At 46.5% G+C, this 15,019-nt stretch overlaps 1 protein-coding gene across 3 annotated transcripts in view; it reads right to left on the minus strand.

Annotated features, from left to right (window-relative positions):
• wdr19 (WD repeat domain 19) overlaps positions 1–15,019 on the minus strand; it is a 112,484-nt gene that overhangs the window by 72,010 nt on the left and 25,455 nt on the right. For all 3 annotated transcript variants that reach the window (XM_073064825.1, XM_073064824.1, XM_073064826.1), the window contains exons 5-8: positions 9,013–9,128; positions 1,885–2,000; positions 1,035–1,115; positions 180–292 (exon numbers count right to left, since the gene is read on the minus strand). In XM_073064825.1, coding sequence (XP_072920926.1) covers positions 180–292; positions 1,035–1,115; positions 1,885–2,000; positions 9,013–9,128 — 426 coding nt within the window. The remainder of the gene's footprint in view (positions 1–179; positions 293–1,034; positions 1,116–1,884; positions 2,001–9,012; positions 9,129–15,019) is intronic.

The raw sequence follows: 15,019 nt of genomic DNA on the forward strand, positions 1-15,019 counted from the left end.
ACTGTTAAGTTCACTAGTAAGCTTTATGTCCACAAGAAGGTTGGCCAGGCACAAATAAGAAATCTATAATCTGTAAACTGAACTACCAATTCAGTAGCAATGCAAAAGTTATTAATTAAGCATTGTCTCATTCTATTCATTTAATTGTAATCCTATCCATCAGATTAACATAAACTCACCATCTGTAAGATATAATGCTGCCGTAACGTTGCTGGAATGCTAATTCAACAGGGTTATCAGGATCGCCTAAATTAAACAGAAATAGTGTTTTCTTCCCCACAACGACACTGACCTGATAAAAGACCAGAAAGATGACAAATTAAATCCACTAATGTACTGCTTTGATGAGGAAAGTGGTAGGTGAAGATTAATACCTCAGACCTGGAACAAAATTAACTGTATACAAATACATTGACTCCTGCCTACCTGTGTATTTCTGAGACCTAAACTACGCACTGCAGTGGAGTATTTGGAGGAAAACAAGGCAAGTATTGAGTGGAAGATAATTTTGCAATTCCTCCAATTATAGTGGCAAGGGTCCAGAAATAGGGCTTTTGCTGCTGCATATTGGCATGAAGAGACCATAAATGGAAGTTTTTGATAAAAATAGCATCAAATGAACAGTTTTCTGGATGGTAATTGATATCAGAGTAGTAAGAAAAACTTAAAATCACAAAGTAGATATAGAATCATAGTGTGTTTCTTTGAAGAGTGTGTTTGTCTTTGGGTAAAGCATTACATTCCTCGATGAAATATCCAGATGTTATCCTGATCCTCTTGGGGCTTCATGGTTCAGACAATGACAGCCTTCTGCAAATAATGCAGAATCTAATGTTGACAACCCTATGTCAGGCACTTGGGAAGAAACTCATATTATAGCACACTGGAGTTCAGAATTCCAATCTCATTACATATGCAAGGGCCCCTCTAAGTAAAATAACTCTGAGCCGTCTCAATGCACCTTCCAAAAGCACAACTTTCTTAGGTGCTCAATCCATTTAATAAGATAACATCAGATTTTCCTTGGAACACACCGTGCTTTCTCCCATTGATGCCCGTTCATCAGTCTTCATCACAGAGAATTGAATGTCACTTGGCTCTGCTCTCACTACGGTCTGTTAAAACAAAATTGATGGAGGGTGAGCACAATGGAATATACCTAGAGCCAAATTGAAAAAAAAAAACACACACAGAAATGGGACTAAGTACGGAGAAATCCACAGAAAGTAACAGGTCTATCTTCAAATACGTTAAGATAGAAGATGGAAACGGCAAGGTTTCAGGTTAGGACCACACACAACACTCAGTGAACTTTGGTAGTTTTCACTTGAAGTTGCCAGGGTAAAAAGGATTCATTATGTTGTAATTATGTTCAAAATGACCAATATAAAAAGTAGTCCCTACTGAGTTGTAAGGTTTCACACATTTTAATAATGCACTTTACTGAAGAGGGTTTTGCTTTGTGTAATATAGTTCGGGGGTAGGAGTATACAAGTTTCTTAATTTGGTTAGCAACTTTGAGGATTATTTGCCAAAGGAATACTTCATAGTTACAGAGGTAGTCATCAGCAACTTTAAGAGTTCAGTAAATGGAAAATATTAAAGTAGACTGACTCCTGAATTTTCATTAAAATAATTCACTTATGTCTAACTTGGATTTTCTAAAAGTTCAGAATTTGTTTAGAACATTAAGTAACAGTCATTTATACAATATATGTTCTGCAATTATAATCTTGTAAGCCTTGCCAGATAAATTTCATTCTAACATTTCACAGGCTTGGAGCTATTTTAATTTCAAAATTAATATATTTCAATTCAGTCACAAATGTTCACAAAAAGTCTGAATGCTAATTGGCAAAACAAAACTATAGTAAGTTCTTTTACCTGCCTAATGGTATCGCCATCCTGATTGCTAACAGTTATTGCTTTGTCTTCACCACCTAATGCAAGCAGATTCTGGGAACTCCAGCAACCACAAGTGATGCGTTTTGTATGTTTTCCTGAGAAAGAAAGTGTACATGAAAGTACAGTTTAAATTAAGGAAGTCATTTTTTAAAGAATGGAATGCACATCTGTTGCTGGCTCATCTGTCCATGTGAAGCACAGAGAGAATGTGAAGGTTATTAATGTGTGGTTATTCCAAATGCTGTACAAAACTTGAAAACACAAAATAATGTTAGCAGTCAGCAGATGAAGCATCTTCAGTGTTCATTTCGTTAAGCAATTTTCTCACAGCACTTTCCCATGTCATCACAGATGATACACCTCACCTTTTATTTCTTTCCTGTCAGGCACCAAACAGGAAAGCAGCAATTCATTTGCACTTCTTCCAGAACTCTGCTTTACAAGAGAGATCTGGTCAGTATGCAAGGGCAACTCAGACCTTTATTTGTGTTTCACTGCACTGTCAGCCCTCAGCCTTCATTGTTGCTCCAATAATGCCCAACGTAAGCTTGAGGAAAAGCACCTCATCTTCTGGACAGATACCTTATCTTCATGGGACTTGGCAGTGAATCTGGCTGACTCAACCCAATCATTTTCTTGAACCTCTCATTCTCAAACAAATCTTTCTCACCACTTTTTCAAAAACTTTTCATTAGTTGTACAAATCCCTCAAGCAGCTGCATAACTCAAATACTAATCATCTTTCAGATTCTCTCTATTAATTACCCAAACCATTCTTTTTACAGTTCAAATTCCCATGTCATTTGAACCATCCTAATGTCTACCAGTGTAAATATCCCCACAATCATTTGCTCAACCCAACCTTCCTGGTTTTCAATCTACCCACCAAACAAAAGATCCCTTCATTGTTCAACCAGAACTTCCATCATTTGCCAAAACAAATTGCACTGCCACCCAAAATTCATGTAACCTAGGATACTCTTTCTGACCCAAAAATGTTAACTGTTTCTTTTCCAAAGATGCTATCTGACTTCCCACTTCCTCTTTTTGACCATATGACTTTGTCCATATGAGCAGTGCTTACTCGACCCCCATCACACTCTGATGATGCTCTCAATGCTCTACCAGCATCACCATTAACCCACTGACATCTCTATTGGAGTAAATCCATTCTTTCACTCAATTCTTCCAAGAGAAAAACTAAATTAACATTAGATTTAGATGATCTTTCACTGTAACTTCCAAATTCTGATATATTGGAAGGTTGCAGATATTGCTTCTTTATTCAAGAAAGGAGTAGAGATAGCCCAGGAAATTAGAGACCAGTGAGTCTTACTTCAGTGGTTGGTAAGTTGATGGAGAAGATCCTGAGAGGCAGGATATATGAACATTTGGAGAGGTATAATATGATTAGGAATAGTCAGCATGGCTTTGTCAAGGGCAGGTTGTGCCTTACGAGTCTGATTGAATTTTTTGAGGATGTGACTAAACACATTGATGAAGGAACAGCAGTAGATGTACTGTATATGGATTTCAGCAAGGCATTTGATAAGGTACCCCATGCAAGGCTTATTGAGAAAGTAAGGAGGCGTGGGATCCAAGGGAACATTGCTTTGTGGATCCAGAACTGGCTTGCTCACAGAAGGCAAAAGTGGTTGTAGACAGGTCATATTCTGCATGGAGGCTGGTGATCAGTGTTGTGCCTCAAGGATATGTTCTGGGACCCTTACTCTTCGTGACTCTTATAAATGACCTGGGTGAAGAACTGGAGGGATGGGTTAGTAAGTTTGCTGATGACACAAAGGTTGGAGGTGTTGTGGATAGTGTGGAGGGCTGTCAGAGGTTACAGCGGGACATTGATAGGATGCAAAACTGGGCTGAGAAGTGGCAGATGGAGTTCAACCCAGATAAGTGTGAAGTGGTTCATTTTGCTAGGTCACATACGATGGCAGAATATAGTATTAATGGTAAGACTCTTGGCAGTATGGAGGATCAGAGGGATCTTGGGGTCCAAGTCCATAGGACGATTAAAGCAGCTGCGCAGGTTGATTCTGTGGTTAAGAAGCTATATAGTGTATTGGCCTTCATCAATCGTGAAATTGAATTTAGGAGCCAAGAGGTAATGTTACAGCTATATAGGACCCTGGCCAGACCCCTCTTGGAGTACTGTGCTCAGTTCTGGTCGCCTCATTACAGGAAGGATGTGGAAGCTATAGAAAGGGTGCAGAGGACATTTACAAGGATGTTGCCTGGATTAGGGAGCATGTCTTATGAGAATAGGTTGAGTGAACTTGGCCTTTTCTCCCTGGAGCGACGGAGGATAGAGGTGTATAAGATGATGAGAGACATTGATCATGTGGATAGTCAGAGGCTTTTTACCAGGGCTGAAATGATTGCCACAAGAGGACACAGATTTAAGGAGCTGGGGAGTAGGTACAGAGGAGATGCCAGGGGGTAAGTTTTTTACTCAGAGAGTGATGGGTGCGTGGAATGGGCTGCTGGCAATGGTGGTGGAAGCGGATACGATAGGGTCTTTTAAGAGACTTTTGGATAGGTACATGGAGCTTAGAAAAATAGAGGGTAACACACACAAAATGCCGGTGGAATGCAGCAGGCCAGGCAGCATCTATAGAAAGAAGTACAGTCGATGTTTTGGGCCGAGACCCTTCGTCATGCCTAACTGAAAGAAGAGACAGTATGAGATTTGAAAGTGGGAGGGGGAGGGGGAGATCATAATGATAGGAAAAGTCAGAAGGAGGAGGGATGAAGCTAAGAGCTGGAAAGTTGATTGGCAAAAGGGATACAGAGCTGGAGAAAGGAGAATATCATGGGATGGGAGGCATAAGGAGAAAGAAAGGGGGAGGGGAGCACCAGAGGGAGATGGAGAGCACGTAAGGAGTGATTGTGAGAGGGACAGAGAAAGAAAAGAAAAAAAAAGGGGGGGATAAATAAGGGATGGGGTAAGAAGGGAGGGGGCATAAACAGAAGTTAGAGAAATCAATGACCATGCCATCAGGTTGGAGGCTACCTAGATGGAATATAAGGTGCTCTTCCTCCAACCTGAGTGTGACTTTATCTTAACAGTAGAGGAGGCCATGGATAGACATATCAGAATGGGAATGAGACGTGGAAATAAAATGTGTGGCCACTGGGAGATCCTGTTTTTTCTGGTGGACAGAACGTAGGTGTTCAGTGAAACGGTCTCCCAGTCTGCGTCGGGTCTCACCAATATATAGAATGCCGCCCCGGGAGCACCAGATGCAGTATATCACACCAGCCGACTCACAGGTGAAGTGTCGCTTCACCTGGAAGGACTGTCTGAGGCCTTGAATGGTGGTGAGGGAGGAAGTGTAAGGGCAGGTGTAGCAGTTGTTCCGCTTACAAGGATAAGTGCGGGGAGGGAGATCGGCAGGAAGGGATGGGGAGGACAAATGGACAAGGGAGTCGCGTAGGGAGCAATCCCTGCAGAAAGCAGGAAGAGGGAGGGAGGGAAAGATGTGCTTAGTAGTGGGATCCCATTGGAGGTGGCAGAAGTTACGGAGAATTATATGTTGGACCCGGAAGCTGGTGGGGTGGTAGGTGAGGACAAGGGAAACCCTATCCCTAGTGGGGTGGCGGGAGAATGGGGTGAGAGCAGATGTGCGTGAAATTGGAGATGCTTTTGAGAGCAGAGTTGATCACTGGAGGAAGGAAGCCCCTTTCTTTGAAAAAGGAAGCCATTTCCTTCATCCTAGAATAAAAAGCCTCACCCTGAGAGCAGATGCGGCGGAGACGGAGGAATAGCAAGAAGAGGATGGCATTTTTGCAAGAGACAGGGTGGGAAGAGGAATAGTCCAGGTAGCTGTGAGAGTCCGTAGGCTTATAGTAGACATCAGTAGATAAGCTGTCTCCAGAGATAGAGAGAAAAAGATCAAAAAAGGGGAGGGAGGTTTCGGAAATGGACCAGGTAAATTTGAGGGCAGGGTGAAAGTTGGTGGTAAAGTTAATTGCTCAACAGATGATAGCTTTTACAACTTTATTGGCTAAGAGAGCCATTTTGCTTAAATGGAGGGACTCTAATCCACATACTGTTCTTTATTGGCTTACTTCCATTATGTCCTGTTTAAGTTTAGAGAAAATAGGAAGTTGGACATTTGATACATCCTTTAAATTTGAGGAAACTTGGTGACCTTTTATTCAATATTTTCAGATGCTTTGATTTATGGCTCTTCCAGTTACCTCCTCGAAATGTTGGATTTGAGCAGGAATTTTTTCTTTTTTCTTGCTTTCACTCTGTTTGAGCTGCCCAGTTCTCTTTTTTTGTTTAGTGGGGTTTTTTATGTATATAAAAATTATAAAAGTTTCTTTATCTTTTTTCTTCTTTTCATGGAATGATAAGAGGAGAATCGATTACCTTATTCTTTATTACATACTATTAGATTAATACTATGAATGATCTTGATCATGTCTATTTTACCTTTTATATGAATTGTTATTGATATAGATATTTGAGATAATTCTCCTCTTGTTTATATCTATATATATGTATGTATGTACTCTTTTTTTAATTAATAAAAAGATTGATAAAGAAAGAAAGAAAGTTAATGAAGTCAATGAGCTCAGCATGCATGCAGGAGGCAGCGCCAATGCAGTCATCAATGCAGCGAAGGAAAAGTGGGGGATGGATACCAGTATAGGCTTGGAACATGGACTGTTCCACAAAGCCAAAAAAAGGCAGGCATAGCTGGGACCCATACAGATGTCCATGGCTACATCTCTGGTTTGGAGGAAGTGGGAGGAACCAAAGGAGAAATTATTAAGAGTAAGGACTAATTCTGCTAGATGGAGGAGAGTGGTGGTAGAGGGGAATTGGTTAGGTCTAGATTCCAAAAAGAAGCGGAGAGCTTTGTGACCTTCCTGGTGGGGGATGGAGGTATATAGGGACTGGACGTCCATGGTGAAAATAAGGCGGTGGGGGCCAGGGAACTTAAGATTATTGAAAAAATTCAAAGCGTGAGAAGTGTCACGAACATAGGTGGGAAGGGATTGAACAAGGGGGGATAAAACAGTGTCAAGATATGTAGAAATGAGTTCAGTGGGGCAGGAGCAAGCTGAGACAATGGGTCTACCTGGACAGGCAGGTTTGTGGATCTTGGGTAGGAGGTAGAAACGGGAAGTGCGGGGTGTGGAAACTATGAGGTGGTGGCAGTGGATGGGAGATCGCCAGAGCTGATAAGGTTGGTGATGGTGTGGGAGACAATGGCTGGGTGGTCCTTACTAGGTTCATGATCGAGGGGTAAATAAGAGGAGTTATCAGTGAATTGTCACTGTGCCTCGGCAAGGTAGAGGTCAGTACGCCAGACTACAACAGCACACCTCTTATCAGAGGGTTTTATAGTAAGGTTGGGAGTGGTGCAGAGGGAGTGGAGAGCAGAGCATTCGGAAGGAGTGAGGCTGGAATTGAAACAAGGCGTGGTGAAGTCGAGATGGTTGATGTCCTGTCGGCAGTTAGTAATAAAGAGATCCAGAGCAGGCAGAAGACCAGAGCGTGGTGTCCATGAAGACGAGGAGGGTTGAAGACAGGAGAAGGGGTCATCGGTCTGGGTAGGAGAGTCCTTGCCGAAGAAGTAGGCTTGAAGACGGAGCCGGTGGAAGAATAGCGTCATGGTGCCCTTACTCTTAATAATTTCTCCTTTGGCTCCTCCCACTTTCTCCAAACCAAAGGTGTAGCCATTGGCACCCGTATGGGTCCTAGCTATGTCTGTCTTTTTGTTGGCTTTGTGGAACAGTCCATGTTCCAAGCCTATACTGGTATCCGCCCCCCACTTTTCCTTCGCTACATCGATGACTGCATTGGCGCTCGTTGACTTCATTAACTGCCTCCAACTTTCACCCTGCCCTCAAATTTACCTGGTTCATTTCTGACACCTCCCTCCCCTTTCTTGATCTTTCTTTCTCTATCTCTGGAGACGGCTTATCTACTGATATCTACTATAAGCCTACGGACTCTCACAGCTACCTGGACTATTCCTCTTCCCACCCTGTCTCTGGCAAAAATGCTATCCCCTTCCCACAATTCCTCCATCTCCACCACATCTGCTCTCAGGGTGAGGCGTTTAATTCCAGGACGAAGGAGATGACTTCCTTTTTCAAAGAAAGAGGCTTCCTTCCTCCATGATCAACTCTGCTCTCAAATGCATCTCTCCAATTTCACGCACATCTGCTCTCACCCCAACCTCCTGCCACCCCACTAGGGATAGGGTTCCCCATGTCCTCACCTACCACCCCACCAGCTTCCAGGTCCAATGTGTAATTCTCCGTAACTTCCACCACCTCCAACGGGATCCCACCACCAAGCACATCTTTCCCTCCCTCCCTCTTCCTGCTTTCCGCAGGGATTGCTCCCTATGTGGCTCCCTTGTCCATTCATCCTCCCCATTCCTTCCCACTGATCTCCCTCCTGGCACTTATCCCTGATTTAGGCTTAGATTTATGGGTAAGCCTAGGTCTAAGGTCGGGACATTTTCAGCACAACTTTGTGGGCCGAAGGGCCTGTGTTGTGCTGTAGGTTTTCTATGTCTCTACAACAGGAAAAATTCATTATCTGAAATTGTTGAAATCAATGTTGACTCTTAAATGCAGTTATTGGCATGGCTGCTCCTCAAGGATCAGTGTAAGAGGCAAAAAAGTCAGAGAGTGATCAAAGTAATTTGCCATTCCACTTTTACACAGACTACCACTCCTCTTCTGTATTTGATACAGGTTAATTGTCCTGAAAGATTAACTATGTTGTTCTTCTGCACAAATCCCATATGGCTTTCAGAGTTTTTTTTCAGATTTCCAGCATCTACATTATTTTTGTTTTTTCTCTCTCAATTTATAACATTGGCTGAAATCCATTTCTGTGCACACTTACTTTCTTTCCACAAGAGAATTCATCTAACCTCATTCAAGAGGAAATTCCAAGTTAAGAGGTGTCAATATAAAAGGTTACTCTGGAATTTTGATATTAAGAAAATAGGAAATATAAATCACCTTCAAAGTAATGAGCTAATTCACTCTGTAAATTTTCAAAAAACAGAAGGTACATAAATTTTATGGATCCAGCATAGGTCACATTGTACTCACCGAGGACTGGGACTTTACGGGAAGTCTGTAAGTTATAAATAAGCAGATTTCCTTTGGTTGTTCCAACAGCAAGTTGTGATCCTGCTTTTGACCATAGCAGAAATGACATCTGGTCCCTGCAAAGATATATCATAACTAAGAATAATAAATAGACTAAAAGTGAAGTACAGGGGATAATCAAAGTAAATTCTACTTCACATAGAAAGAATTTGCACAGAGTTTGCAATAGCTTTTTTTTAAAGAGGGGAGAAAATAAATTGTAAGGTTATTATCCAGATAGATCTGTGTAAATAATTCTTCATCCAAATCACTGCTAACAAAAAAGAGAATACAGTACTAGAAGTCTACCTCCAATATATAAGCACTGTTGAAATTTATAAAACTGTAGTGGTGTGCTACACGCAGCGCTAAAATAACGACATGGAGTCAGTAAACTGCAGTTAAAGAAGATTTTATTCGACTTCACAGCCTCGCTTTAAAGCCTCCCTGATCCCGCCCTCCCCGGGTGCGGATGCTGTCAGAGACATGTACTCACAGTTCCCCGCGGGCTTTTCCCTTTGTTGGTGAAGCAGACCTGGCGCCCTTTTGGGACTGGCCTTTGTGCCGGCGCGCTGGCTATTTGTGAGCTGGTTCGAGTGCGCTAGGAAGTGGGTCGCCACATAACCCCCCCCTGCAGAACCGGTGATACACCCCCCAATGTCCACAGTCTGGGCCGGACCCTGTTTGGGAGGTTGGCCTCTGCGCTGTGGTGCCGGAAACTCGACCGGTTGCGCCAAGTCCACATGGGCCGCTTTGAGTCGGTCCACCGTGAAAACCTCCTCTCTCCCCCCAACGTCCAGCACGAACGTGGACCCGTTGTTCCTGAGCACCGTAAATGGCCCCTCGTAGGGCCGTTGCAGCGGTGGCCGATGCCTGCCCCTTCGTACAAACACAAACTTACAGTTCTGCAGGTCTTTGGGTATGCAGGTCGGGTTCTGCCCATGCTGCGAAGTGGGTATGGGGGCCAGGTTGCCGAGCCTCTCGTGTAGTCTGCCCAGGACTGCTGTGGGATCTGCCTCGTGCCCCCTTGGGGCTGGTATGAACTCCCCGGGGACGATCAGGGGTGCGCCGTACACCAACTCGACAGACAAGGCGTGCAGATTGTCTTTGGGCGCCGTGCGGATGCCGAGTAGGACCCAGGGAAGCTCGTCCACCCAGTTAGCTCCTCTCAGGCGGGCCATGAGAGCCGACTTTAGGTGACAGTGGAAACGCTCCACCAAGCCGTTCGACTGTGGGTGGTAGGCAGTGGTGTGGTGCAGCTGTGTCCCTAAAAGGCTGGCCATAGCTGACCACAGGCCGGAGATGAACTGGGCGCCTCTGTCGGAGGTAATGTGGGCTGGTACACCAAAGTGGGACACCCAGGTGGCGATCAGTGCCCGGGCGCAAGATTCGGAGGTGGTGTCGGTGAGCGGGATCGCCTCTGGCCATCTTGTGAACCGGTCCACGATAGTGAGGAGGTGCCGCGCTCCGCGCGACACTGACAAGGAGCCCACGATATCCACATGAATGTGGTCAAAACGCCGGTGGGTGGGGTGGAACTGCTGCGGCAGAGCTTTGGTGTGCCACTGCACCTTGGCCGTCTGGCAGTGCATGCACGTTCTGGCCCATTCACTGACTTGCTTGCGGAGTCCGTGCCAAACGAACCTGCTGGAGACCATCCGGACGGTTGTCCTGATGGAGGGGTGCGCCAAGTTATGAATGGAGTCGAAAACGCGTCACCGCCAAGGTATCGGGATGACGGGACGGGGTTGGCCGGTGGTGATGTCACAGAGTAGGGTCCTCTCACCTGGGCCTACGGGGAGGTCCTGGAGCTGCAAACCGGAGACTGCGGTTCTGTAACTTGGGATCTCCTCGTCTGCCTGCTGCGCCTCCGCCAGCGCCTCAAAGTCTACCCCTTGGGAAAGGGCATGAATGTTAGGGCGAGAGAGCGCGTCCGCCACGACATTGTCCTTACCCGAGACGTGCCGGACATCCGTCGTGTATTCGGAGATGTAGGACAGATGGTGCTGCTGGCGGGACGACCAGGGATCGGACACCTTCGTGAACGTAAAGGTAAGCGGCTTGTGGTCCGTGAACGCGGTGAAGGGCCTACCTTCTAAGAAGTACCTGAAATGCCGGATTGCCAGGTATAGCGCCAACAGTTCCCGGTCGAAAGCACTGTATTTGAGCTCGGGTGGTCGCAGGTGTTTGCTGAAAAACGCCAGGGGTTGCCAGCGACCTGCGATGAGTTGCTCCAGTACCCCACTGACTGCCGTGTTAGATGCGTCCACTGTGAGGGCGGTAGGGACGTCCATTCTGGGGTGCACTAGCATCGCGGCGTTTGCTAAGGCTTCTTTAGTTTTAATGAAAGCAGCGGCGGACTCCTTGTCCCAGGTAACGTCCTTGCCCGGACCCGACATCAGGGCGAACAGGGGGCACATGATTCGGGCAGCTGAAGGGAGGAAGCGGTGGTAGAAATTTACCATACCCATGAATTCCTGAAGGCCTTTGATTGTGGTGGGTCGGGGGAAATGGCGGACTGCGTCTACCTTGCGGGCAGAGGGGTTGCCCTGTCTTTAGTAATCCTGTGGCCCAGGAAGTCGATGGTGTCGGGCCCGAACTGGCATTTGGCCGGGTTGATTTTTAGACCGTATTCACTCAGTCGGGCATAGAGTTGACGGAGGTGGGACACATGCTCCTGATGACTGCTGCTTGCTATGAGGATGTCGTCCAAATAGATGAAAGTGAAGTCCAGGTCGCATCCCACCGCATCCATTAACCGCTGGAACATCTGTGCGGCATTCTTCAGGCCGAACGGCATGCGGAGGAACTCGAAAAGGCCGAACGGGGTGATGAGTGCCGTTTTGGGGACGTCGTCCAGATGCATTGGGATTTGATGGTATCCCCGGACAAGGTCTACCTTGGAGAAGATCCGTGCGCCGTGCAGGTTTGCTGCAAATTCCTGAATGTGCGGCACAGGGTAGCGGTCCGGTGTTGTAGCCTCGTTCAGCCTGCGGTAGTCGCCGCATGGTCTCCAGCCCCCTGATGCTTTGGGCACCATGTGCAGGGGGGAGGCCCAATGGCTGTCGGACCGCTGTATGATCCCCAATTCCTCCATCCTCTTGAACTCCTCCTTCGCCAGTCGGAGCTTGTCCGGGGGAAGCCGTCGAGCACGGGCGTGGAGGGGTGGTCCCTGGGTCGGAATGTGGTGCTGAACGCCGTGTCGGGGCATGGCTGCCATGAACTGCGGTGCCAGAACCGATGGGAAATCCGCCAGGACTCTGGTGAAGTCGTTGTCGGACAGTGTGATAGAGTCGAGGTGAGGGGCTGGCAACTGGGCTGCACCCAGGGAGAATGTCTAAAAAGTCTCGGTGTGGACCAGTCTCTGCCTCGGCAGGTCGACCAGCAGGCTGTGAGCCTGCAAAAAATCCGCACCCAGAAGCGGTTGGGCTACGGCGGCCAGTGTGAAGTCCCACGTGAACCGGCTGGAGCCGAACTGTAGCTGCACCGTACGGGTGCCGTAGGTCCTTACTGTGCTGCCGTTCACGGCCCTCAGGGGGGGACCCAGTGCCCTGCTGCGGGTGTCGTAACTCGTCGGAGGTAAGACGCTGATCTCGGCACCGGTGTCGACCAAAAAACGGCGTCCCGACCTCTTGTCCCACACATACAGGAGGCTATCCCGATGGCCAGCCGCCATAGCCATCAGTGGCGGCTGGCCCTGGCGTTTCCCAGGAACTTGCAGGGCGGGCGACAGCGGCGGGCTTCTGCGCCCCACCGCTGTGGTAGAAGCAGCATTGTTCGTTGGTCTCCTCACCCCTGCCTCTGGGGTTAGCGGGCTCTGTGGCCAGGCCTGGTCTGGTTTGCTGCTGGGAGTGTGGCCTGGTGATCTGTGCGACGGACGCCCCACTCACCTTCTTGGCGTTCCACAGCAAGTCCGCCCGGGCTGCCACCTTCTGGGGGTCGCTGAAATCCGCGTCGGACAGCAGCAGGCATATGTCCTCGGGCAGCTGCTCCAGGAATGCCTGCTCAAACATGAGGCAGGGCTTGTGTCCGCCGGCCAGAGACATCTCATTCATTAAAGCCGATGGAGGTCTGTCCCCCAAACCATCCAGGTGCAGTAAGCGGGCAGCTCGCTCGCGCCGTGAGAGTCCGAAAGTCCTTATGAGTAGGGCTTTGAAGTCCGTGTATTTGCCGTCCTCCGGGGGCGACTGTATGAACTCCTCAACCTGGGCGGCTGTCTCCTGGTCGAGGGAGCTCACCACGTAATAGTCACGCGTGTCCTCTGAGGTTATCTGCCGAACGTGGAATTGGGCTTCTGCTTGCTGGAACCATAGGTGAGGTCGCAGCATCCAGAAGCTTGGCAGATTCAACGAAACCGCATGAACAGATGCGGCGTCGTTCATCTCCGGTCCAAATATCGTTTGGTCCGTCGGGGTCACCAATCGTAGCGGTGTGCTACACGCAGCGCTAAAATAACGACACGGAGTTGGTAAACTGCAGTTAAAGATTTTATTCGAACTTTACAGCCTCGCTTTAAAGCCTCCCTGATCCCGCCCTCCCCGGGCGCGGATGCTGTAGGGGGCACGTACTCACAGTCCCCCGCGGGCTTTTCCCTTTGTTGGTGAAGCAGACCTGCTGCCCTTTTGGGACTGGCCTTTGTGCCGGCGCGCTGGCTATTTGTGAGCCGGTTCGAGTGCACTAGGAAGTGGGTCGCCACAAAACAATAAATAATACAAAGTAATTGTAATACAGTCCATCCAACTTGTAATGTAACAGACCCTAAACCATAGTTAACAATTCTAATTCAACTTCATTTTTATACTTAAATTGAGGATATGCTGCATTAATTCCGATTAGTTGATTTATCTTCCGAAAGAGAACATCATGCAATTGTTACAATTGACTAACAGATTATTTCAATAATATTAATGATGTTCTAGTTCATTTTTATTTATTTTAATTTCCTACTGATAATTATATGCAATTTGTATGCTCTGAATTCATTAAAATAATTTCACTCCTTTCATCCCTCTGACACTAAAACCTTCACATTCAACAGGCAAGATCATGCAGGAGCCATCCCTGCTTTACAGATGGTATACAAGTAGATGTGGTGTGTAATGTGACTGTGAGGAAGGACAGGCAAATGAGAAATTAAAGTCCAGAATCCATCGGTACATGAAGCAGCTAGATGCTGATTCTCTATGGCATGGAGCTGTTAGTATGCTGTTGTATATGATTTTCTAAACCTAAAATGCATGTGCTTTAATAACAGGGAACCGAATTACCATTGCACAGAGTGGAGCAGTATATGGGTGATTAGCAAAGGGCTTGGCAGATCTTAGAAAAGATGGGAAGAGCCTCATGATAATGACTTCCCTTGTGAATAAAGGTGACAGCTCTACCTTTCTGCTAGTGCTTTCATGTTAATTACAAGATCACATGTTTCAATTCACTCCAGGGCCAATAATAGGGTGATAAAGAAGGTGTATGGCATGCGTGTCTTCATTGGTTAGGCACTAAGTGTGAAAGCTAAAAAATCTTGCTGCAATGGTATAAAACTTCAGACAAGCCACAATGAAGATTGTGTGAAGTTCTGGTTATCACACAACATAAAGGATGTTGGAGAAGGTGCAGATGAGTTCACCAGGATTGGAGAATATTAGCCATAAAGATTGGACAAACTATGGGAGCAATGGAAGCTAAGGGATGATTCAAGAGACTTACATTAAATTATGAGAGCCATAGAAAGTTGAAGATAGTCAGAAGACAAAGGTTTAAAATTGAGAGGGTGAAAGTTTAAAGGAGATTTGTGTGTCAAGTTATTTTTAAGATTAAGATTGTCAGGAGTCTGGAACATGCTGCCAGAGGAGGTCATAGAAGCAAATATGCTACTAATACTTAAGAGGCATTTAGACAAACACATGAACAGGCAGGGAATAGAAGGGTGTAGACATTTGCAGGCAGATTAGATTAGTTAGACTGGCAC

This window comes from Hemitrygon akajei, chromosome 13 (genome assembly GCF_048418815.1).
Source record: "Hemitrygon akajei chromosome 13, sHemAka1.3, whole genome shotgun sequence".
Taxonomy (NCBI): Eukaryota; Metazoa; Chordata; class Chondrichthyes; order Myliobatiformes; family Dasyatidae; genus Hemitrygon; species Hemitrygon akajei.